Raw genomic sequence first — 26,315 nt, forward strand, 5'->3', positions numbered from 1 at the left:
TTTTTTTGAGTGTTTCATTATAGACCACTCTAATCTATCCTAAACGAATATGAAAAATGTTTTGTGCTGCATTCAAATCGAGATGGGTTTGTAATCAAAAACAGATTATGTTACAGTATACGCGTGCCATCATCAAGCTATATATTATGAATGACAGTCTTTTATGACTTAATAGGCTACTTTATACCTAAAACCTCTGTTACCATAAATAGACTACAACTACAAATGTTATTTCTTAATTACCTAACTAAAAGTTCCTCTCATGTTTAAAATAACCGGTTTTATCAGTATCAGTGGGAATTAAACCAGTGCATTCTGACTGAAAATGAATCCTTTTTTTTTTTTTTTGCAGTCACCATATCTCTTAGGTCACAATAATTTTGTGTACGTTTCATTGGGAGTTTGTTAAAAAGAGAAAGAAGGACTCGTGGATTGTTTAACATGAGAATGATTCAGTGTCCTTTTACTCCATATCCTTCACCTCCCAGCTGTTGTCTTTTTGAGGCTATTAGTGTTTCTGTAGTTGTTCCCACCTGTTTCTGGGGTCATGACCTCTGTCAGCATTCCAGAGCACGAGGTGTGACCTTTTGTGGTAGAGCCATAAACCAAATTTACACAAAAGCCTCGGGCGGAAAAGATCTCATGATACTCTTTAAAAGTTGTAAAACATCTACCAAACCGTGACAGAACCGTTCAAAGGAGTCCATGTGAGGAAACGTGCCGTAAAGGAGCTCGGTGTGAAGAGCTTCAGACAGAATGCGCCAGCGTGCAGCTCGGCTGAAATGCAGCGCAGGCTGCTTCGGGGAATGACCTTGAATTCAAGGTCGCGTGTGCGTTCTCAATGACAACGGGAACACTAGCGCTCCGTTTCTTCTTTAATCCTTTATCGTGCAGCACGCCGTTGCTTCTACACCCACCCACCACACGTACATGTATTTTGTGCTTATTAGTGTTCTTATGAATGTCTCATTTCTGTTATTTTTACAAAACGGACAGGTTTCAGTCACGCAGTCTGAGGCGCATTCCTAAAATAGACCACTAATAGCCTAATAATTTCCTTAACACGGGACTCTTCTCCGTTACAGCATTGCGCGGCTTTGAGACGCAACGCTCTCTTTCTCTCAGCCCTGAGCTGTGATCAGGTTACGCGGATTGTAGTCTCTCCTTCTTTCTCTCCGCAGTCAATGTGAACTCTGCACCGCTGGCTCGCAGCCCAAAACTGTTGTATGAACCAGCTGACTATGGGAGGCCTAGAGCAGCGAGTTGGGTCAGTGTCACAAGACCGAGCAGACTGACATTTTCCATGCCATCTAAAGCGAAGCTTGATTTGCAGCTCTGCCGTTTGAGCTTCTATGGGACAAACGCATTCTGTCGCGTTACTACGGACTCGTTTTTTTCTGAACTGGAGGTGTTTGGACCACAGGCTATATTTAGCTTATATCATCAGCTGATATAATAAAACATGAGCACTTCTAAAACAAGTAGTAAAACAAAAGGCCACATGATGATATTAAAATGGGGGTTTCTATGAACAGTGAGTAATAAATATGGGCATCTCACAGACTTACTCACAAAAACACTTCCAGGTAGGCTAATAGGCCTATACGTGGAATAACGCCATAAACATGAAATATAATGTAACATAAAGCAGCTTGGTTTACATAGCAGATAACAAAATAAGAAACATAACCAAAGGTCATGCGTCACGCAGAAACTTCTGGGAACGTCAATGTACTGTTTTTCACTGTAAATTATAATGTGACAGTTTTTTTAAAGTTTTTTTTTTTTTTAACTGTAAAATACATGTCCCATTAAACATAATTTGCCTTCATATAGGCAACGGTAACTTCAGTTCACCAATTCACAGGATTTATTGTGGAATTCGTTCATTTTAACATGAATTATTATTAGGCTATTATTATAATTATTATTATTATTTTCCCCTTAAACTAATTTTTGCACTATGCGTGCACGTGAATGACTTCAACTGAGTTCCGTTAAAAGCTGTCAGTATTATTCAATTCAGGGTTGGCACTAAATCGCACTTTAAAGGTATCAAATGTTTTAAGTTCCCTTCATAAATAATAAAAAAAATATACTGCGTAACGTACAGTTCAGGATGAAATGCAACGGGTTTTTTTTCGCTAGAGCTTTTAGAAACCCTGTGGGAAGGCCGAATTATTTTACGTAGTCACGAATCATGGTAGTTATTAAACGGCCTTTGTTTACACCACGCTTCGTTTCATTTACCCCTCAAACAGTCCACAAAATAGCCCGGGAAGTAAGGAATCTGAATAAAGGCTTCGGATAATACATAAAAAGACAGCAGGTCAATATCTCCTTATTGTTTAAAGCTCTGCGGCCGCTTGTGACGGAGGCGACAGGACGCGTGATTGGAAGCGGCAGCGGACGTAACGGAGAAACAGCAGACGCAAGAGCAGAGAGGGAGGAGAAAGAACGAGGATATACGTAACCGGGATCTCAGCTGTATTAGCGGAAGACAGGATTCAGGCTTCCAGTGACAACCGAAACAGCAATATGGGGAACTAGTCCAAGGAAGAGCGAATCAAACAAGGATTAAACATACGCGTTTGCTCAACTGACTGCACTCGCGCCGCCATTCATTCAAAATATCGAGTAGTTGCATTGATTTTTATGTCACATATCCTTATCGTACTTAATACAGCACCAGAATTGCTAAGGTAGCCCACTTCAACAAATAGGCAGAGCATCTGCTCTTTAAATCGGCGTGTAGGATAATACACAGTACTGTAATATATGTGATACTATATGTAAATATCGGATTTACTGTTTGCTCAAGAGTTTCTTTGGTTGGCTTCGAGGCACCAGCAATGCTCTCTGAAATACTGGTAAGTGTTCATCCAACCGGCACCCAGCAACGCAATGCTCCTTTATTTTGTGCGAGCGTAGACCTTTAATGTTAATGCGCGTGGTGTTGTAAACCTGTCTGATAATCATTATTCTGATACAGTCCGTCACTGGCAAATGTCCGCTGTCGCTACCAATATTTCCATGTTACGCTCAGCAGTAAAAACTTTGCACTGTAAATAGGTCAGTGTGTTCTGATAGTTTGTGCGACTACTAACAGCAGGAGAACACGACTTTGGCAGATTTGATTTAGTGCCTAACATTTAAATTCGTAGACTCTAGCTTATTCGTTGCATATAAATGAGTATTACGCGCTTTTATTGCGATAAAAAGGGGAAAAGTCCGCAGTAACACTTTGCAGCACGCTGACCTTGATCGAGTTGTCCCCTAGCAGCTCATACACTGTATCAGCGCGTAAGATTTTACCTCGAGTACCTTGTACTCGAGTCATGTCGCATTTCCAGGACAGCCCTTCAGTCTGGAAACAAACTACCTCTTTGCATTCTTGTATTTGAGGCATTTCACGTCGTCACTGACTCAAGAGTTTCTTTGGTTGGCTTCGAGGCACCAGCAATGCTCTCTGAAATACTGGTAAGTGTTCATCCAACCGGCACCCAGCAACGCAATGCTCCTTTATTTTGTGCGAGCGTAGACCTTTAATGTTAATGCGCGTGGTGTTGTAAACCTGTCTGATAATCATTATTCTGATACAGTCCGTCACTGGCAAATGTCCGCTGTCGCTACCAATATTTCCATGTTACGCTCAGCAGTAAAAACTTTGCACTGTAAATAGGTCAGTGTGTTCTGATAGTTTGTGCGACTACTAACAGCAGGAGAACACGACTTTGGCAGATTTGATTTAGTGCCTAACATTTAAATTCGTAGACTCTAGCTTATTCGTTGCATATAAATGAGTATTACGCGCTTTTATTGCGATAAAAAGGGGAAAAGTCCGCAGTAACACTTTGCAGCACGCTGACCTTGATCGTGTTGTCCCCTATAGCTCATACTGTGTCATACTCGCATTTCATGTCGTATTTCCAGTACAGCCCTTCAGTCTGGAAACAAACTACCTCTTTGCATTCTTGTATTTGAGGCATTTCACGTCGTCACTGACGTAATGCGGCTGGTACAAGAAGGCAGTAATTTCATTTGGCTATTATAAGTCTGTGTGCACACTTTGAAGCAGACTTAGTGATTATGTTGTCATATGTAATCAAAAGCTGTACGTACTTAATCGTTTCCCTCATTAAAAAAGTTTCACGCATAAAGATTAAAAAAATAGCTTTAAAAATAAATAAGTTTAAAACGATGTACTCTGACAAGAGATAGACTCCAGTTATGTCAATAAAAGCTGAATATTTTCAATGGAGTCCATTGCCTTCATGGAGACAGACATGTTGAGATCACGTGACATGAGCAGCCGAATTGGTACAATCCTTGTTATTGGACACTGTCGGAATAGTCTAACTATACAACTAATATTTGATTGCAAAGTTGATTGCATTTCTTGTAACTGAAATCTGTGTGATTCTGCATCCTGCCAATAGGTGTCAGTATAAATTCCACAGTATGTTTTTTTACAGCACTTCAGCACAGTCGTAACTATACAAGTATACTGTCGAAAGTATACTGCCAATTGCAAACACAAGCGGTGGAAATGTGTGCACTAAAAAGATTCAATCTCTTCCAGTGTTTGCACTGCGTGGTTAAAAATTCGGGCTGCACGTGTACAGTATGCACATACTGTGCTGATGACAAAATTTGTTTCACGCACACTATACGCCTACCCTAGCATACATGTAAAAACTGAATTGTACTTTGGAAAAATTGGTCTGTATACGTACAGTATGCGGGTACTGTGCTGATAACGAAATTCACACCATGCACACTAGTGAATGCACAATTCACTAGCATTCGCGTAAATAAACTAATCGGTGAGTCTCTAAAGTTTTTGCTTCAGACAGTTTCTGCAAATGAGTATTTGTAATATTCTAGCAAAAACTGAGAAATACATAATGGTTAGCTAGCTTTTATTTTTCAGTCAGCATTTATACATTTTTAAATCACTGATAATGAAAGACAAGGTTACAGTTTAGTGGGGGTTTCTTGTCTCGTTTAAAACTCAGTCATAACTGGTTCCGGAATTCACCATAAAGGTCAAAGATGAATAGTTTTCACAAAAAGTGTGTCAAGCATTATTGCAGGTTTACATTATAAAAATAGTTACATATAAGTCTATGTAGGTTACATTTGTGATAAAGTCTTTTTGTAATGGCTGTGTATAAATAATTTATAGAAACTGTCTTTGAAGTGCTGGTGACCACTATAGGCCCCTCTTGGACGTGATTGGGAATCTCTGTTCTTGAGAAGTTGTAATCCAGTTTAGCAATTAACCTTTCAATTGTTAAGGCTCACTGAACAAGGTCACCTTTTGAGGGCTGCTCTGACAGTCTTTGCTCTACAGTTGTAATGCATGCATACTGTAGTCGAAGTTCAAAGTCTAACACGTGCTACTTATCTCAGATTTCTCTGCTGTGAATCAGATTTACACAGTAAACTTTAGATTAGAAATCAGTTGATCACTGCTACTATGCTTTAATTTTACACACAGCACCAACTGACGACTATATTGACTACTGTGACTAGATTAAAAATAGGACTAATGTCACCAAACAAATCTAGCATTCTGAAGTAGAGCTGTGCTTAAATAGTGTACCTAAAAAAAAAATCAGTAACCTCGGGTGAAATAAAAAGTCAAGTAGAAATCTTTAAAGGGGTCATATGATGTTGCTAAAAAGAACATTATTTTGTGTATTTGGTGTAATGAAATGTGTTTATGCGGTTTAAGGTTAAAAAAACATTATTTTCCACATACTGTGCATTATTGAGAACAACTTCAGCACTTAAGTCTAAAACAACAATTTCACTTTTGTAAAAAAAAAAATGTGAGACAAAGACATTCAGTTCATTTAAAAAAAATCAATTAATGCTGTTTGTCACACCATATGCTTCATAGCAGGTAACTTACAAGGAGGTAAGAGTCACTAAAAGATCAGATTTATTGGCGAGTATATTCGGGGTGCTTCAACCTGTGTCTTTTGTCTTATATCATTTTAAATAAAAAAAAGAAAAGTCTGTGAAAACATTTTGAGTTTTAAGTTTTCTGTAAGACAACTTTACCAACTCAGTTTATTTACATTTTAAAATGAGAAATGTTGCCTTAGTTTTTATTAATATTTTAATTCGTTTTTATTTTTATATTTTCCATTTCATTTTAATTTTAAGGTTTTAGTAATTTTGCTATATGTTTTTTTTTTATCAGTTTTTATTATTATTATTATTTAAATATGTTTAACTAAATGAAAGGAGAAGTGTTGCCTTGGCAACTAGTTGAAATAAAATACAAAAAAAAAGCTTATTTCAGTTAACATTTATTTTATTTCAAGTAACATTTTTATGGTTTTAGTTTTAGTATATAATAAACCTGCTATTGCCCATATCTCTTTCATTCTTATGTCTCTCAGCTGTGAAGCACATTGTTCTTCACATGTATTTGCTGTCACACAGAGATCGTTTGGAGTTCCTGTGCCTGTCCTTCAAACCCCTCCAGTGACTTTGACCTTTGGAATGTGTCAGAGAGCGGAGGGGGGAGGGGGAATGTTGTGCACAGAAATCATATGAGAGTATCCAAGTGTCCGAATGCGTGTGAAGATTGAGTGAATGACAGTGAACAAGACCAGAGAACGGGTGCATGGGAGAAAGACAAAGGAATGGTTCCTCAGTCAGCATTTTGTGCCTAATGGTGTAGGTGGTGAGGTGTAAATCATGGATACGGTGTAATAGATTCACAGATTATTATAGGGTACAAATCAGCCCTACAAGAGGTTTATTGACATTGATCAGGACAGACTTATTATTTTTTTTAAACAAACAAAAGAGAGATAAATCACTTTGCAAGACCTGATGCTGAGATTTACAGCTAATGTTGTCTCTGATTAAAAATGGCATTTTTTGTTAGATATCTGCAATGCTTTTATGGGAGGTTTAATGTAGTTTTAGTTTCATGAAGATGATGTGGTTCAGACTAATGGTGGTTTCGGTATTATTTATCATTTAGCCACGTGATAGCATTATGTGTCTCTGCTGATGCAATCCGATCTCTAAGGCCTTATTTTGTAATGCATAGACCTGTCATGTATATTCAGTCTCATAAATTTTTTGATGACTGACTGATTTTCTCTTTCTTGCCAGGGTTCCTGATGCCCAGTTTGAACTGACCTGTAGTCTTCTGACACCAAAAGAAAGAGAGGATATTTAGCATTCACAAGACTAAAGACCTTTGGCTTTTGAGCAAAAGGTAAGCTAATAGTTGTTAATATTTTTTTCTCTTATTTTTATTCATACTCTAATTTATGTATTTTTTAATCATATATGCCCACTTTTTTTAATTTAACGGTCATTTAAAATAAAAGTTCTATTTTTAAGGAATTAAAAGCTGGGGATCTACAGTAGCAGTAAGAATTATAAAACACATAGATCATATATCAATGTATATAATCCTAGATCTGTTTATTTGAGTTCAGACCTGTATTTTGAGTCGCTGAATTTCTCTTGCCCTTTTCTCTCTCATTACATCAAACTTATTAACATATCTGCCTTGAGCTGAGGAAAAACAAAAGACTTGCCTCAGTGCCTCATTCTTTGCCCTTCGCTTTCATTATATTATGGAATAATCAGTCACTAATGCTTAAGGTTTTTCTTTTTGTCAATCATTATTGCGTGATTATTTGAATATATTTTGTAAAAATGCGTGGCTGCAGTGCTGATGAGCAACTGTCCTCCCTCCTGCAGGCAGCTTGTGACTCATCACACGTTTGTCGGGGGGAAAGTGAAGTTCAAAGATGCACACTGCTAACTAAACTAAGCTTATTCAGGCATGTTTATGGGAACATAGACAGATTTCTTTGTGTTTGAAAGCTGGTGAGTCAATGAATAGCTATTTTTGGATACATGTTCTCCGGTAGAGACGTGTGGAGGTGGGACGTATCTTGAATGAGTAAAGGTAAGTTAGCGAAAACTAAGCTAGTTTGGCTTGTTCTTATGAGTGTGGAGCAACACAAAGTTAAACACAAAAATGACTTTTAAAACGTTTTAAACATTATAGAAAGGCAAACAAGAATTCATACTCACGAATTCAGCCAAGCATCAATCCGGATGTATGCATTTACTATAGGAGCTATACTATAGGAAATGTTTGAATTGGTTGATAAAGTTATAAAATAGCACACTGAATATTGCCGTTTTCACATTCATATTAGCTATGTCCCACTCGTGAACGAATTGCTATTTTTGAGTCATCTTTTTTAGTGAACCGGACTGACTCGGTAAGAGCGGTTCTCGAGTGAACAACTCTGACTCTTTGAACCGAGAACCGTCATGTTCGATTCGTAATGAGCAGAGAGTGATTTGATGATAAGATAATTTGGAGTTGGATCGAAAAATAAGTTGCTTTTATATCTGAATAGCACAAATAAAATATATTTGCGATTCATTTATGATTACATAAATATGTTTACGATTTGATTGTATAACAGTTATATCAACACGCAAACAAGCTATTTGGTTTTATTAAATGGCATTTTAACACGTGGAAAAATCTCAGTCAAGAAATGTAAATGGATGTTAGTTTAGTGTAAATAAACGTTACATTTAGACGTTGTTTTCATGAGTTGAATCATGGCTGCAACAAACTGAACTGAGGCATATGAATTACAATAAGCTCCCTTATAATCAAACTTAATAAACAGCATATATGTGCCTACATACGGCTTTACTGGAGCGTTTTAGAGCAAAAAATATGCCGCGCCGAGATGACAAGGACCACGTGATTACGTAATAACGCGATGACGCAAAAGCCACTTTTGAACCGGTTCTTTGGAACGAACTGTTCGAAAGAAACGACTCACGCAAATGTGTTGGACTTCCCATCACCACATCAAATTTCAAACAAGCTCACCGTTTAAAGTCCTTCATTTCTATGTAATGAACCGAATCGGATGTCGCACATCGGTGAGGTTCGCGTGAACCCCTGCGGGAGAGACGCACGTGTGTGATGACGGTCGTTGGCACCACATGATCAGTTTGCACCTTTTCCTTTGTAGTCTGTCATTTACATGTGTTTGCCTCCATCATCCGGTTCCTTCAGTTTGATGAGGGATTTGGAGATCTCAGCTTGTCCTCAGAATGAGCGATTGAATCCTTTGCCTCCTGTGAACCGCGACGCGTGTCCTCACTGTAGCCACGTGGTCATTATTCGGTTCACTGGAGTACTCAAAGCGTTGCAAAATACTCCCCGAACAGGGCAAAACTAAAGAATGAGAACAAGTGACTTCTAAACTCTACAACTGTTACTGTGGATTTGCTTTAACTAAGAAACAGTTCTCTCACATGTTCCATGTTTATCATACAAGCGGTCTTTTCTGTTGGTATAGGTTAAATTCAAAGTTCGGGTGTTATGCAAGTGTGGCAGAATGAACGTGTTTGGCAGAAAGTACAGTGTACTTGGAGGCATTGGGGCACAATTACATTCTGCACACTCGCCAAAGTTGCAACATAGCACACACAATCAGGTGAAAGGGGAATAGTGTGTGTGTGTGATGTCCGCCTAGGACAAACAGGGTCGTCGCTAGGAATTCTGGGCCCTGTGCACTGAATTTGCCATGGGGCCCCCTCTAAATCATGTTCTAGGGCAGGGTTCCTCAAATCTTGCCTTGGATGGCCAATGCGCTGCAGAGTTTAGCTCCAACTCTGATCAAACTCACCTACCTGTGATTTTCTAATGATCCTGAAGACATTGATTAGCATGCTCAGGTGTGTTTGATTAGGGTTAGAGCTAAACGCTGCAGGAAAGTGGATCTCGTGGGCCAGATTTGAGGATCCCTGTTCTAGGGTGTTGTGGGCCCCACAGATCTCTGGGCCCTATGTACTCTGCCCCCCCCCCTCCCCGAAATGTAGCTTTTGACCATAATATGAGTGGCAGATATTGTATAGTCATGATGTGAGTCAGTATTTGTGCTTTAAACTATGTATAGTTCATACAATGTATGACTAGTATCTGAATCAGGAAGTCCACAAACCCTGTATTGCTCCAATAATCATGAGGAGCAGATGTCATTGTTGGTTGCTAATCTGGTGTGGGAGGAGGCCATGCCACTGGGATTATGGACAGATTTGTGCAGAATTCTGTCATGTCCATATGTGTGTCCTGCTCTCTAGGAGAACCTTTGTAATATATCTTCATTTATTTTAATTGCTATATGTGATGCGTGTAGATCTTTTCTTTGAATGGCTATGCATAGCAACACTTCAAGGTAATTTATTAACACTGAACCCATGTTTTCATACCAGTTAAAATGCTCCGTCTGAATGTATTGCCTGCTTGGAGCTGCTGTTGTGACCGTTTCGAGGACTTTCTTACATTGTCCTCTCTCTTGGGTACCGCTGGGATGTTTGATTAATTGTAGTAAATTGGTTTGTTCGGTGGTTTCTGTGGAGAAAACCAAGGATACAGTTCACAGACTTCCCAACATAACGCTTGAGAGAGTGAGGACATATAGGTGCTTGTTCGTTGAATGCTGTCTGCTTGCTCAGCATGCACCTGCGTGTTAACTGAATGGAAGGAAGAGCAAGGATTACTGAAAAATAAACAGTAGTTTCATCATTACAGAAAAAATTCATTTGTGTCATTTATTGCTTCTTAAAATTTCTCGTTTAAAGGAGGTTTATGCTGCGTTTACACTGTAAGGCCTAATGCGCATATTCAATATTTAGAGACACATTGGGATTGTTTTTTTTTTTGTCCTGCCTGTTTACATTCTCTTAAGACAAACCGATTGTTTTTGCATTATGACCTGCCAAGACGCACTAGGCTGACAAAAGCAGTCTTGGATTTAGTTCGTTTTTTAGTAGTAGTCCTCACAAATGATCTTCAATCTGATGATTAACCTTCAGTATTCACACGTAGTAATTCCCATGCATTCATTTTGATGTACACGTCAAATGTCTGAAAATCAGATACAGTATCTCACAAAAGTGAGTACACCCCTCACATTTCAGCAACCATTTTATTATATGTTGTCAAGGGACAATACTATAGAAATGAAAATTGGATATACTTTAGACTAGTCAATGTGCTGCTTGTATAGCAGTACAGATTTACTGTCCTCTAAAAATAACTCAACATACAGCCATTGTTGTCTAAATAACTGAAGGCTTCCTTCTGGGACAACGGCCATGCAAACCGACTTGTTGCAGTGTGCAGCGTATGGTTTGAGCACTGACAAGCTGACCTCCCGCATCTGCAACCTCTAAAGAAATGCTGCCAGCACTCATGCGTCTGTTTTTTGAAGCCAGCTTCTGTACCTGACTCACAGCACGAGGATTCAACTTCTTTGATCGACCCTTGCGAGGCCTGTTCCTGGTGGAACTCGTTTTAGAAAACCTCTGTATGACCCTGGCCACTGTACTGCAACTCAGTTTAAGGGTGTTACAGATCTTCTTATAGCCTAGGTCATCTTTGTGGAGGGCAACAATTCTAATTCTCAAATCCTCAGAGAGTTCTTTGGCATAAGGTGCCATGTTGAACATCCAGTGGTCAGTATGAGAGAATTGTACTCAAAGCACCAAATTTTAACTGCTCTAATACAAGATACACAAATTTGTATAGTCCTGTCAAGCAGACAAAAACATGAACATGATGAATAGGACATGTGGCTTTGCATGGTTAAACGACATACAGCTGTTATCACTTAGGGTGTACTCACTTTTGTTGCCAGCTATTTTGACAATAATGGCTGTATGTTGAGTTATTTTCAGAGGACAGTAAATCTGTACTGCTATACAAGCAGCACATTGACTACTCTAAAACATATCCAAGTTTCATTTCTATATTATTGTCCCTTGAGAAGATATACTAAAATGGTTGCTGAAAAGTGAGGGGTGTACTCACTTTTGTGAGATACTGTATATGTCCGATTTAAAACAAGATTTTAAAAGTGACCCAAATCAGTTGTTGAAACATCCAGTCTCGACCTTCAAGATGATGATGATTATGATGAAATTAAAACTGAAAAGGTCCCTCTTTTTTCCTGATTGTCTCACATTTTTTTCTACAGGTATGTCTTCCAGAGAGCGACGCACCGACTTGTACATAAAGGCTGAACCCAGCAGCCCCGAGGGAGGAGGTGGTGGCGGTGGGAGGACCAGCCCGGGAGGAGTGTCCTCAGACTCCTCTCAGAGTGGAGGAGGGGGATCCAGAGGAGAAAGCGCTGGCCGCTACTCCCCGCCCCCTTACACACCTGCGTTACGTTGCCATTTTAAGGAGGAGGCTGCGGATGGAGCCGAAGAGGGCTCTACCGGTAGCGTAGGAGGCCGCTGCAAGTATACACTAAGCACGCTTCCCAAAAGGCTGTGCCTGGTGTGTGGAGATGTGGCGTCTGGCTACCACTACGGAGTGGCTTCCTGTGAAGCCTGTAAGGCTTTCTTCAAAAGAACCATACAGGGTGAGCATGTCATGCTGCGTAACAGATTCACTTCTCGTTACAGATAACTTGTAAGTAAGCCAAGCCCTGTAGTTGTGTGAATCAGTATTTCCTGCCCCCCTGAGAGCCACTGCTCTCAGCCTCTTGGCAAAACAAGTCATATTTATCTAGAATTGAATGTGATGAGATTTAAAAATTTTATACTTTGAAATTATACCAAGAAAGCATGTTTTTCTATTGCATTTTTTCATTAGATGCACACAAATAAACATATAGCATGACAACTATAATCTGATTTGAAAACAAATGTCTCCTTTGAGCTGGTTCCTTTTAATGAGTCCCTTAAAAAAACTCACAAGTTAATGTCTTGAATCATTCTCAAGAATCCTTCACTGAATTGATTCAGCTCTTCACTGCAAAAACATACTTCTGTAGGAAACACTGCTCTGAACTTTTGTATAACATCTTCACCTCCATCCAACAGGTAATATTGAGTACAGTTGTCCCGCCTCTAATGAATGTGAGATCACCAAGCGCCGCAGGAAGGCCTGTCAGGCGTGTCGCTTCACCAAGTGCCTCAAAGTAGGCATGCTCAAAGAAGGTAAGGTGGCACCTGGCCAGCACAACCAGTCCTCTCTCTTATGATACCCAAGTACCTCAGTGTACAGTGTGATCCACAGGCAGTGCCAATATCCTAATCCTCTTTCTGTGTGTGGTGTAGGTGTCCGCCTGGACCGAGTTAGAGGTGGACGGCAGAAGTACAAGAGACGCCCGGAGGTGGAGAATGCTACGTACCAGAATGCACCAGTACCTTTAAGGAAAGAAGGGGAGAAGGGTAATAGTAATAATAAAAAAATATAATTTAACATTGATGTATAATTTAAATTTTTTTTTTTTTTTTTTTCAAATTTTATGGCCTGCAATTACTGCTGCATAAACATGACTTGATTATTCAGCTGAGTAATGTTTAGTTTGTTTTTCTCAGGCTCATCCAGCATCATTGTGTCTCATCTGCTGGTGGCGGAGCCAGAAAAGCTGTTTGCTATGCCAGACCCCCTGCAGCCTGACACGGCCCAGCGCACACTCACCACTCTCTGCGACCTGGCCGACCGGGAACTAGTTGTCATCATCGGCTGGGCCAAGCACATTCCTGGTAAGTGAGAGGAAGAAGAGGAACAGCAAGACTGTTGGCAAAGAGACCATGTCAAGGAAGCTATTCTGGGGTTGAGCTACTAGTTACTCACTCTCCTGTTATTTAAGTTAAGCTAAAGTAAAACTACCACATAGTTCTCAGCCTTTGACAGCATGATTCACTGTCTGATTCATATTGCACATGAAACTAGAAAGTAATTTCTCGATCTGGTAAGCTCTTATTTGATTGGCTGACTAAGGGCACAAAAGGTTTTATATCAGAAAACAGTCAGCTCCCTAGTTCAGTACTCAGGGCACTGATCAGGGAAGCTGTCTCAATCGCAAAATCCTTCGAGTGCACTGGAACGTTCACTCCCTACAAAGCACCATGAAAACCAGGGAGCATCAATGGTCGCCATATTCCCTTAACAGAAAACCCAGTTTCCGACACGTGCTATACGTGGTAGACCAATCACAACAGACTGGACCATCTGACCAATCAGAGCAGAGTTGGCTAAGGGAAATGAGCGATTTAGAATCTTAGAACTACTTTGAACGAATCTTTGAGAATTGTTGGAAAATGAGGTGATATTAAATGCATATTTTGAGAAAACAAAAGCATTTTTTGACATTGCATGCATGTAAACCTATTGTAGGATACTCCCAAAACAATATTAGGAACCTTAAAAATGGTATAATAGGGGCACTTTAATCTATTCCATGCCACCCCTAAATGGCAGGTAAAAACCAAATGAACATTGTTTTTTTTGTGTTTTCTTTACGTCTGTCAAGACTGTGGTAATTGTGGCGACGGAATAAGCTAATTGGCCAGAATAATTTGCACTGTGGACCAGATCTAATGAAGGGCTACTAGAAATAAATAGCGTAATGGTACTAATTGTAGTAGCAAAGGTCCCTTTGTGCAAAAATGAGCAGACATCCTCTTCTTGAAATATCCTCTTTTCCTTTGTGGTACAAGTTATTCATCATGTTTACTCATGCAAGCTGTTGATCTGGGTACTTAAAGGGGTCATAGGATGCCCATTTTCCACAAGTTGATATGATTCTTTAGGGTCTTAATGAAAAGTCTGTAACATAGTTTGGTTAAAATTTCTCAATGGTAGTGTAAAAAAAACTTTTTTACCCTGTCAAAAACAGCTCTTTTCAGATCAAGCCGTTTTTGTAGCATTTTCCTTTAAATGTTAATGAGCTATGCTGACCCCGCCCCTCTCTTCCGAGCTGCTCTCACAGACTGTTTACTTTAGCTGTATTCATCGTGAAACTTGCTAATTAGCACATTATTAGGAAAGGCGATTTGCAAAGATTCATTACAAAACATTATACTCACTTCCTCTGTAGATGAGGCTGGATCATGAATGATTCGCGCAAACGCATGGATGGATTTTTATCATTATAGGGTGGTTGTGTACACACACTGCCAACACACATTTCAGTTCAAACAACTTGTAAATGTGCATGTAGCATCCTATGACCCCTTTAAAGTGCCACTTTTTACTGGGAAGTGTTACTTACTAGCCAAATTTCACTAATACACAGTACTTGTAGGCTATGAAAAAGCCACCTAGATGGTTTTTACATTTCTGCACTGCCTGAAAGTGCTGATCAATCACACCTGTCTGTAGAGAACAGGTGCCTGAAGAAAGATTTTAATTGAAGGGAACTGGAGCAGGTGAGTCAGAGCTACAGTCAGAACGTGGAAGTCTTTTCTCCTAATTGCTGTCTGAGTTCAGTCTTGGAAGGAGTGATTTCAACTGCTTTTGTCAGTCTCTGGCTATTTTCAAGACCTCTAAATTTAGAGCACTATTGTGAGTGTCCACCGTGCCTCGGTATTCAACAACAACTCTTATCCTGCTCTCTGCACTCCACATAACACTAGATCTGATGAGCGGGCCTTTTCAGTCTCTGTAGGAGGTGAGGATTGTGGGATTAACAGTGCTGACAGAGTCAAAAAGTTGAGAAATTTTCAACTTTATGCAAATGAGCGGCGAAAACTAGTCAGTCTCTATGAGGTGAAGGTGGTGACATCTGTCATAAGCATTTCAAAATCTACCGACCGTGCTGGAGATTCACATTGTTACGTATTACTATATTGAATTAAATTCATATTTCAAATGCAGTTTCTCAGAATCTCAACACCAATTTCAGTACCAAGGCAAAAAATATATTAATATAAAAATACAGTATTAAAAAACTATAGCAGTATTAATATCATGTAGCCTATCAAAATTAACTGTTAAGTGCTTTTCTAATATTTTGACACCCATCTGATTTTTTTTGACCAACCTTTTGCATTCATTTAAGACGAGGCATCTGTGTTTGTGCATTTTGAGCTTGTATTCATCTTCACCAGTGGACATGTAGCGTTAACCTCTCCTTTTTTTCTCACTCATCCAGGCTTTCTCTCGCTGTCACTGGCTGACCAGATGTCCGTGCTGCAGTCGGTGTGGCTGGAGGTGTTGGTGTTGGGGGTGGCGTACCGTTCTCTCGGCTGTGAGGACGAGGTGGTGTTTGCTGAGGACTTTGTGCTGGATGAGGAGATGTCTCGTGTGGCCGGTCTGACTGAACTCAACGCCGCCATCAGCCAGCTTGCTCGCCGTTTCAGGGTTCTGCAGCTGGACCGCGAGGAGTTTGTCATGCTCAAGGCCATCGCACTCACCAACTCAGGTGCACTTCCTGTCAAAATTTTCCTATTTAATGACTCATTAATTCCACAGTCTATATTTTTGTTCCCTTACCAACCGGTTACCTTCTGATCAAAACCGGCATGACCCGAGTCACCCAGTAATTAAGACCAGAACGTATTCTGTTTTGTGTTGTAAACGTAAATTTCTCTCGTCACCGTCTGCTTTGTATAAATTCATCCCCCACCCGGAAGGACCCATGAAACTTTTGATTACTGTAAATAATAAATTCAACCCCTGTGTCTGCTTCACCCACAGAATCTGTATTTGTTATGCAAATACTGAGAGTTGCATGCTTTGAATATTGAACACACCTAAAAGACCTCTTCCTTACACCTCACATATCTGTGTGTACATGATAAACATTGACCCCCACCAACAGAACTATTCATGGGCCAGTGACCTTTGGCACACGTGGCAAGGGTTAATTAGCAAGAGAGATTCATATTATATGTTTTGGATTTCTTTAATTGTTGTTACACAATTGCATTTGTAATTTCTAGCATTAATCCTCATAAAGCTGTGGCCACATTGGAGCATGCAGAACAAACAGGATGTCACGCTCTAGGAATCCTTTTTAATAAATAACAAATCACGAATAATAATACGTTCAAATGTGAAAATGTACACTAGCATTAGTATATAACATAGTAAAAATATATTTATATTTTTTATTCAGAAGTTGAACTGAATTTACAGTACTGTTTTCAACATTGATAATTATAAATATTTCTTGAGCACTAAATCCGCATGTTAGAATGATTTCTGAAGGATCATGTGAAACTGAATATTGCAGTAATGGCTGCTGAAAATTCAGCTTCTCATCACAGGAATCAGTAGCATTTTAAAATGCATTACAAAACAGTTACACTGCAAACCTGCAGCTGTGTTCTTTGAATTCAGCCATGAGGTAGATCTGTGATGTTTAGGTCCTCTGTTGGTCAAATGACTTCGCTCTCTGCCAGTTCATGTCACCAAATTAGATTTTTTTTTTGGTGTTTATATCCACATACTTTTATGCAGATTTTGGTATAATGCATAAAATGCTGGGTGGAAACACACATACACAAAAAAATATCCTAAATGCACATAAAAAATGTATGCGCCCACTTGAGGTGGATAAATGTTTTATTTGAGTTCGAATGTCTGCGCATAAAAACATTTACTGTATAAATTCCTCAAAAAGTCATATGACTGAATAATTTGCAAATTGTTTTTCTGATCTTTCACATAAATGAACAACTTGAGTGACACATTGGTTTTATTTAGAAATGAGGGTCTAATCACTTGTCGTCGTCGTCTTCCTCTCTTTCAGATTCGGTGTACATTGAGGACATGGAGGCTGTGCAGAAGTTACGGGACCTGTTGCATCAGGCTCTGCTGGAGCTGGAGGTGCAGCGACGCCCTGACGACCCCCAGCGTGCGGGACGACTCCTCCTCACCCTGCCCCTCCTCAGGCAGACCGCCGGCCGGGCCCTCACCACCTTCTACAGCATCAAGACCCGTGGTGGCGTGCCTATGCACAAACTCTTCCTGGAGATGCTGGAGGCCATGATGGACTCACCCTAGAGTAGAGACGACAGGGATGGATGAAGGGTGAAGAAAACGGGCAAAACGTTTGCCCGGAGTCTTTTTGTATGTGCAAGGGCTACAAAAGCCAAAAGAAAACACTTTTTGGGGTTGAATATGAAGAAGATGCTTTGTGTAGCTGTCCGCCGGTACTGGTCTTTCACATCCAATCCTCCTTCATTTAATTTCAATGGGTACCACGTCAACACAGGCTTGGGTCAGTTCAGACACACTTAATATTTATATCAGTGTTCGAGAAACCACAGACAACGTGTAATTCATTGTCACTTCACGGCCATCCTGATAAGTGTTTCTAGGAACTAACCATTATTGTAAACTCAGAGAAATTTACGTGCCAAGGGCACCTACTGAGACTGCAGCAATATGAACTCTTCCCTGAATCGCACGATTCAGCGTTATCTCCTTCTTTAACAATGGTAGGCCATCGAAACAAACCGTCACTATCACTACAGTTATAATCGAGTAAGCTTTCTTTTTCTCCTTAAAACGGTGCATAAAAGGCACTCGTGTAAAGTTAATAATGTCTTTTATAATGCACTCGCCATACTACAAGTGCTATCTAACTTTGTTCTGCTAGCTTTTTGTGGAATATGCAACACATAGGTAAAGACTTACTGGAGGAAATACAATACAAACTTCAGTTTTCTGGTACACACTGGTACTGCAAATATACTGCAACATCATATTATGGAAAGCAATATGAATGATTTCATAACTCATTTGATGTCAGCCGTTTTTAAAAAATGAGAGGCTGCCATGCCACGTCCTGCTTCAAAAAAAAATTTAGTAGTGGTGTAGTCGCATAGTAACGTAAGCAAAGTCAGTTTTTTTTTTATTGTAGAAAATTTTCGTAAACCACGCCGTCCTTTGTATAATAGCCAGAATAGCCAATTGTTTAAAAAGAATAATGTCATCGTTTTGGGATATGGATTATGTAAATGGGAGATTATGGGTACTAAATGCTGAACTGAACCAACGGCGCGTCTAAATCAGGGTAAACAGAGTTTTTTTTCCTCCTGTAGGCCACTAATGTTGTTGATTGTTGCTGTAATAATTTTTCCAGAAGGCGTGGGACATTCCGATATCGTCCTCAGTTCTTCAGATGGCACTGGCCTACTTGTGAACGATTCGGAGTAATTAGTTTGGAAAGATTTTTTTCAGTCATTCAGAGGAAAGATCGTAATCTGTACTGTAATCCTCCATTTGTACACGGACGCAGCCGGATATCCTCCATCCGAGGTTTGTTCTGTGATATTCAAACTAAAAGCCTCTGTGGTGCAGAGCAACATTAAATGCAAATTGGAAAGCCTCACGAGATGGGCTCATCCCGAGCCATCGCTTCGAGACTCTTCGTTCGGCTGTTTTAGGATGCGTTTGCGTTGTCTCCTCATAGTTGTTTGTTTGCAGACGCTCGTCTGGTATTATATGCAATCATACTCCATTCAGAGTACTACAACTCCTCTACCTTTTATTTATTCTACACATGTGAAAACCGGAGGAAGAAAAGCCAGTTGCCGTTTTGGCCTCTTTACCAATTTAAGTACTAAAAATGAAAACCACTGTTGTACGGAGTCAGACCTCGGAGGTGACGCCACATCTTCAGGGTGATTTTTCACTGTATACTGTTCGCAGCAATGATTGTATGAGCGCTTTGAAAGTGGTTCGCTGCAGATACATGCCATAGACGCATAGGTAAAGAATCTTCCAAGGTTGATATTTATGATAGTTTCAGCTCAACAATCGGTTTAATCTGGGTCTGCAGATTTCTAGTCCAAAATACTGAGGGGACGTGTTGTGATTCAGGCCTTTTGGGTGATCATATGAGTTTCTGTTGCTCTTTTTGTGCTTATGGCATGGCTTTAGGTTTTGGTTTTCCATATAGAATATGAAGCTTGGCCTCAGGTTTGGTATTGAAATAAAGCAATTCATTTGGGAGAATATTATAAAATGTCTGTTTTGTATTGAATGTTTTTTTTTAGATTTATCTTTTTGCGATTAAAGTACTAACTTTAAGACATATGAAAGCCAGTGGATGTTATATTCCGTGTGTTCATTTTTGTTTAATATATGGTATTGCAGTTTCAAGCACTAATATGTGTTAATCACTGCAAAACTTTCTCTGCTTTTTTTTTTTTTTTTTTTTTTTTAAAAACCCCCCAGTTCTGTTTAGCTTTGGGTAAAATGCAGCGCTTGTCACTGTCACTTTTTACACGCAAAACTTTCTCTGCTTTTTTTTTTTTTTTTTTTTCTTAAAATACCGCCAGTTTGGCTGTTAAGGGAATTTTGGGATATTTCGATAAACTCGGTTTAATATATTTTTATTCAATCTATATGCATTTATCAAAACTGAAGTATGTTTTTTTTTCTTTCTAACATTTCAGTTAGTTTTTTCTTTTGCGCAGAGGAAGTTAATGTCTCTCCTTAAGTGGTTATTGGGATGTCGTGGACTGTGTACATAACCATGAATGAATGGGTCCATTCGAAGACAACTGTAAAATATGTCAATGTTTGTGTCAATAATAACTCTAATATAACGATGATATTACAGTTGTGTTTTCATAATGGTAAGCATTATATAAAGCCATTTTGTCAGTCAGACTTAGAACATAACACGATTGAGAGATAAATTAAATTCATGGCTAGGTGTTTTTGTGTGTCTGTGTATATTTATGTAAATGAGCAATACCAGAATTTACCAAAATGTTTGTTTTGACATTTTTCTGTATATTGATATACTGTAAATCAAACCTCAACAGTAACACTAGTGATAACAGTCAATAGTAATAATAAGAACTAAAGTAAAAAACAAATCAATATTTGTATTCCAAAATGTTGTATTTAAAAGATTAAAATCTATTTTTTACTCAATTTGCGGAGGTTTATTAATATTATTGTTCTGGTATTTGTGGGAGTTGAAGTCAACTGATTGTAAATGTCTGTGCTTTTTTGTTTCCTTTTTGTAAAGCTCAGTGGTTCTGCAGTAGTAACCGTTTCAACACTTTGTTCATATTGAATCACTGTGAAGAGAAAGCAAACACTAAAACACCACAGGAAAAATAGAGGTATTTTAAAATATTGTCAGTGTCAATGTGTTTTGTAATAAATTAGCGCGTCATCACTTGTCATTGGATTTCTATGTCGTTTTGTCATGATCATGTCTGTTTTTTCATGTGGGTGAAAACAAATAGTCCATATTTAGGCTTCTTTAACATGAATACTAGTGAATGAACATTATTCATATAAAGTCTCTGGTCCATTCCATAGTTTTCATGTTGTAGGGCAGGCAAAGCTGGATATAGTGCTGGTCTTTCATCTATAGCTCTAGTTTACAGTTGGTTACCTTTACAGGTATATTTATGTCAATTTTGCGATTTTATAGTCACATGTAGTACTATTACACAGATAAAACAATATCACTTATCTATAAGTAAGTCAGACGTAAAAGTAGTGCAAACTCTCAGAACTGCTCACTAATGGCTGTGGGAGAAACATCACTCGTGCCACCTGCATTATATACTGTATGTGTGCGTGCTGCTGCCCCCGTGTGGTTATGTGCTGTATGACACCACACGATTGAACGCGACCAGCGCCGATCAGCGGGGATTCAGGGCCATCGTGAGGGCTAAGGGTTCACACTCGTAATCTCTAAAGTTTTAGGCCTATTTTTTGTTGGGCTGCCGGGAGCCTTTTATTTGATTGTTTATTTAAAAAAAAAAAAAGTTATTAAACAACGTTTAACACTCAAATATTTATCATTTACTGCATATGAAGCTGTAGATAAAATTGATTCTGGGACAAGAAGTAATCTTTTTTTAATGCTTTTTAACATATTGTGTCACAAACAGTAATATATTGTATAAGGGTACATTTTTTGGTGTTCCTCAGATATTTGAAATTATAGACAGATGGTTTCAGCTGAAAAAAGTCATTTTAAAAAGTCTTTCAGGATGAGAAAATTGGTACAGCAGTTTCTCACTGCTGATTTTTTATGCTGTGGGGAGACATTACTATATTCCTGTGACAAATGATATATTCTGAAACTGCGCCAAGCCATTATTCCCATTATTATACAAGTCATTATGCCATTATTTGGCTACAGTAATTATTTTGTATTACAAGTTGCCCCATGTTCAGCATATTTCCCTAACTGAGTGTTCTGTATGACATCAAAATAATTGTAGGAATAAACCTGTATTATTTCCAGCATGATTAATTGGAATTCATATTGTGTTAGAGGTGTGAAAGAGGTAGTCCATTAATGTCTCTGATTTAGACAAATACCTCATTTCACTTGTAAATTTCCCCCATAAATATTACTGGTGTCCACTGCTAACAATTTCAAATTCTGGGCTCTCTGACTGTATATTGGTCTAAGCCCTCTTATTAAAAATTACATTTAAAAATTATAATTGGCTCCCTTGAACTGTGCAGATAGAATCTGTCCCCCATTTATCCTACTTGCTCCAGCCCTGCAGACATATTTTATGAAAACTTCTATCTATCAATATTTTTCAATATTCAATTTGTAGGTGAGATAATGTATTATTAAAAAAAGAAGAAGTCATGCCTCAACCCCGTTGCCATCATATTTTCCCTTTTATTATTGCAAAACTCCAAACACAAAGAAAAAACCCCCCAGTTGTTGCAATTACATCTTCCTCCTTCCAGAAACTAAGCTCTTAAAGGACAAATTAAAGGTTCTCTCTTTTTTATCACATTGTCTTAAGTTTTATGCTGTTATGTTTGTCAGCAGTGGATGATCAACTCTGTTACCATGTTTTTATATATATATATATATATATATATATATATATAGTAAATAACATAAATAATACATTCACATTTATTTAAATATCAGCATTAACTATCTTCTTAAAAAAGCACATTGTAGTTTAATTTGACCTTGATTTTAAGGCTTGTAATGCAAATGCCGAAACTGTAAAACTCCCCAAAAACTTACCTGTTAGCCTACTATCTGAAGGCATGATCAAATCTCAGTATATTTAAAATGTGCTATTAACTCTTAAGCATTTTTTTTTTTTTTTGTCTGATAGGCTGGAATGTTACAGAAATGTACCTTTTCACCCGTTTTACAGAATACTGAAGAAAAAATTCTGTCATCTACAACAAAGGCAAGATAAAACGACATAATTCAGCTGGACAGACAGTGAGGGTGGAGTAATTTTTGGTTTCGCATTAACAGTTAATTACTGTCCTAATACCAGTATATTATCTTTAATAGTGTAAGAAAGTTAAGTAGTCGCAGGTAAGCAGGTGCTTTGCTGAAAATCCTTCAGTAGCGGGGCGGGAGGCGTGACGGCTGGATGAGTGTTGTGTTCCCGCAGGCGTTGCTGAGCTGCTGTGCCAGTCGCTGCTGCTCCTATAAAAACCCATGAGTTCCACTACATTTCTACAGAAAGGCTTCCGTGCCGCCCATTGCATTAGACTGCTGCACTCCACACGCATCGCCAGCATGCCGATCCAGGTAAGAACTGTAGAAGGACATCCAGAGACAGGACTGGCGTTAGCGTTGCGCATGACCTTGGCACTATTTAAAATAAACGCATTAGATGCTTCTGGGATACTGTGGCGGCCATGAGTGTTTTTATTACGCGCATTTCATAAGACAAACACGGGTTGTTTTTCACTGGTGTCCGTGATGTTACGTGAGCAGACTGAGATTTTTGTTACGATTTTCTTTTCCTGATACTTATTCAAATGCGACCAGTTAAAGTCAGACATTAGTGAAGGGAGTAAATCATTTCCTTGTAGGCCTGACGCATAACGCGAGTGAAGCGGCCCAACTACGATTTCTGGAAACTTCTCTTCACTTTGATGAGAACGGGAGCGTTCGCGTTTGTCACGTGCTTTCTGTGGAGACGAGTTCGTATGACAGCATCGTTACTTCTATTAAAATATTATCGATTATTTATTCAATATTGAACTAATATGCGCAGCGAGAAGAAATGCAGTTATTTTGTGGCACTTAAGTTTATGCCACATCAACAACATGATCAACGAAACAATATAACAAAGATTTTCATACATTAGCAGACAAATACATTAGCAGACACAAGTGTCAGTAAATAATACGACAAAACATAAACATTACTTTTGGAATTACGTAGTTAATGTGCATGACCAAAAATGACGAGAAAAGAGAAAATAAATCAATACTATTTTACATTACATGCTCATTAAAGTATCCCTGTACATAATCTAAAAGAAAAACGAGTTGTTTCTTTTTTATTTGATTATTATTTAAACTCAGTTTAAAACAAATTCTGGAGTTTATCAACTAACGAGTTATTGTTAAAATGATCAAAGTTTTTTTTTAGGTTTATGGTAAATAGATGTATTATTTATTATTTTTAACCGAGTTTGTGAGGTTACTATAAATCATCATTTAGTCCCAAACTATCTAACCTAGTTTGTTTCTAGGTTTCTAAAAAAAAAAAATAGTTTGATAAATTCTATCTACCCTGTTAAAAATAAGACTGTAAATTTTTACTGTAAAAACAGCAGCTGTGATTGCCAGAACTAAAAGAAATGGTAGCAACATTTTAATATTTATGGATTCAAATTACATGTTCAGTAAAAAGGTATATTTAATTAACTCTTTTAATATTAATATACCAAAGTACTAAAATGTATTGTCTTCCTTTATAATATACTGGCAACCACCATAAAAACACAAGTGGTAGAGAAAGCCACATGATGATGAATAAAAGCTCATCATAAGTAGATGTAACATAAACCCTCTCTGTAAATTATTAGATTACTTACTCTTTTTTTTTTACTTCCAAGAACTGTACATTTAACAGTATTTGACAGAAATGCCGTGTTAGATCTTACAGTTTATCATGTATTTGTACAGGTTTATCATTATTTTTCTGTCTTTAATTGTTGAAATGACAATCATTTTTTTAAATGTTTATTGCTGGAGAATTGCACAAATCTATTAAATTCAATAAAATTTTGTTTGACACTTTCTAAGGTCAATAAACAACATTTGTTGTTGTATAAATACCAGGTCCTTGTTGAGAGTGAGTCATGACAGAGTTTCCAAGCATAAGGTTTTTAAGATCACAAGAACCATTCAGTCAAGTGTGTCCAAACTTTTTTTCTTCTTCTCTCCCTCTCTGGGGTGACAGCGCATGATCTGTGAAATTGGATAGTTTACTGGAACAGTTGTTGTCATCAGAGCTCTTGTGTTTGTGTTGCTGTGGAAATTAATTGACTCAATAATAAATAATGGATTAAGACATGAAACTGTTTGATCAGTTTTATGTGCTTTCTGCTGCATTATTCATGCTGCTGCTTCGTTTTCTTCAGGTTGGTCAACATCTTCCCGATGTATTGGTCCAGGAGGGAGACCCGGGGAATAGCATCTCAATGGCCAAACTCTTCAAGGGCAAAAAAGGAGTGCTTTTTGGTGTGCCAGGAGCGTTCACACCTGGATGTTCAAAGGTATCAACATGGGATCTTCTGGCATTAAGATGTAACAAACTTCTACAACATAGGGTCCACCATACATTATTAAGTTCACTTCATCCAAAGCTAAAAGTTCAGCTAAATACATCTAACACATTAAAATATAAGAGAATGTACTGTGGCTCAGTACATCAATAATAATTTTAATGGCTTTGCAATGCATCATCACAAGCAATACAAATACTGTATAGCTATATGCATGTTAGTAATGGCCAGACCTGAACTGAGACACTTAGTTGGTCCCTGAAAAAGTCTGAAGACCCCTATATAGTAAGCTTGTGAAAGAACTGTGTAATAAATCTAATTTGTAAAATAATGTACGTTTTGAATAAATGTGCACATTTCTCGTCGTCCTATTACTGCAGAGTCTGTAACAGTGTCTTGTTTGTCTTTATTAACTTGTGTTTTCTCAGACTCATCTCCCAGGGTTCATACAGATGGCTGGGGATTTGAGAGCCAAAGGTGTGGATGAGATCGCATGCTTGTCTGTTAATGATGTGTTTGTCATGTCTGCCTGGGGAAAAGAGAACGGAGCAGACGGCAAGGTGGGAAAACTCTCCGCCCGTAATTAACCTGGTTTTTTACTAAAACCCAGCCCAATTTGTCTCTTTAAGGGTTTAGAAAGACAGACAGACAGACTGGAATTATCTAATGAGTCATTATACGGTTGATTTATTATAGGTGCGGATGCTGGCTGATCCCACAGGAGCGTTCACAAAGGTGACACTTGCTTTTGAAGCACCTTCATCCTCCATTGAAATCAGGAAATATCACTGGATTAAATGTTATTTTACTTAAAATGCAGTCCCTGTCTGAGATATATATATATATATATATATATATAGACATTATAAACCCCTTTTTCCTCTGTACAGGCTGTGGATCTCTTCCTGAACAATGATCACTTGATGCAGGTGCTTGGAAATCTGAGGTCTCAAAGGTGAGATGACCGTCTTCTTGAACAAAA

The 26,315-nt window shown here is 38.5% G+C and overlaps 2 protein-coding genes across 4 annotated transcripts in view; both read left to right on the plus strand.

Annotated features, from left to right (window-relative positions):
- Positions 1–2,251: 2,251 nt before the first annotated feature.
- On the plus strand, positions 2,252–18,733 carry LOC107715365 (estrogen-related receptor gamma-like). 3 transcript variants are annotated; one of them, XM_016521487.1, is made up of 8 exons: positions 2,252–2,870; positions 7,144–7,249; positions 12,066–12,452; positions 12,916–13,032; positions 13,153–13,266; positions 13,417–13,584; positions 15,978–16,247; positions 17,580–18,733. In XM_016521487.1, the coding sequence occupies exons 3-8, from the start codon at positions 12,068–12,070 to the stop codon at positions 17,831–17,833; spliced, it is 1,308 nt and encodes a 435-aa protein (XP_016376973.1). In that variant the 5' UTR covers positions 2,252–2,870; positions 7,144–7,249; positions 12,066–12,067; the 3' UTR covers positions 17,834–18,733. The 3 variants fall into 3 exon arrangements, with proteins under 3 accessions (XP_016376973.1, XP_016376972.1, XP_016376971.1); XM_016521486.1 differs by lacking the exon at positions 2,252–2,870 and adding an exon at positions 3,428–3,480; XM_016521485.1 differs by lacking the exons at positions 2,252–2,870; positions 7,144–7,249 and adding an exon at positions 7,733–7,954.
- Positions 18,734–23,163: 4,430 nt separating this feature from the next.
- The window catches only part of LOC107715366 (peroxiredoxin-5, mitochondrial-like), a 4,278-nt gene continuing 1,126 nt past the window's right edge, over positions 23,164–26,315 (plus strand). The window contains exons 1-5 of the mRNA XM_016521488.1: positions 23,164–23,339; positions 25,190–25,324; positions 25,762–25,893; positions 26,030–26,068; positions 26,224–26,288. Coding sequence (XP_016376974.1) covers positions 23,247–23,339; positions 25,190–25,324; positions 25,762–25,893; positions 26,030–26,068; positions 26,224–26,288 — 464 coding nt within the window. The 5' untranslated portion in view covers positions 23,164–23,246. The remainder of the gene's footprint in view (positions 23,340–25,189; positions 25,325–25,761; positions 25,894–26,029; positions 26,069–26,223; positions 26,289–26,315) is intronic.

Source organism: Sinocyclocheilus rhinocerous, unplaced genomic scaffold (assembly GCF_001515625.1).
Source record: "Sinocyclocheilus rhinocerous isolate Xijiao unplaced genomic scaffold, SAMN03320098_v1.1 scaffold299, whole genome shotgun sequence".
In the NCBI taxonomy this organism is placed as follows: domain Eukaryota; kingdom Metazoa; phylum Chordata; class Actinopteri; order Cypriniformes; family Cyprinidae; genus Sinocyclocheilus; species Sinocyclocheilus rhinocerous.

Bases quoted from the DNA above. Each gene is read 5' to 3' on its own strand.
- LOC107715365 (XM_016521485.1), top strand. The intron at 12,453-12,915 runs GTGAGCATGTCA...TCCATCCAACAG, and splicing joins CTTCAAAAGAACCATACAGG to GTAATATTGAGTACAGTTGT. The intron at 13,033-13,152 runs GTAAGGTGGCAC...TGTGTGGTGTAG, and splicing joins AGTAGGCATGCTCAAAGAAG to GTGTCCGCCTGGACCGAGTT.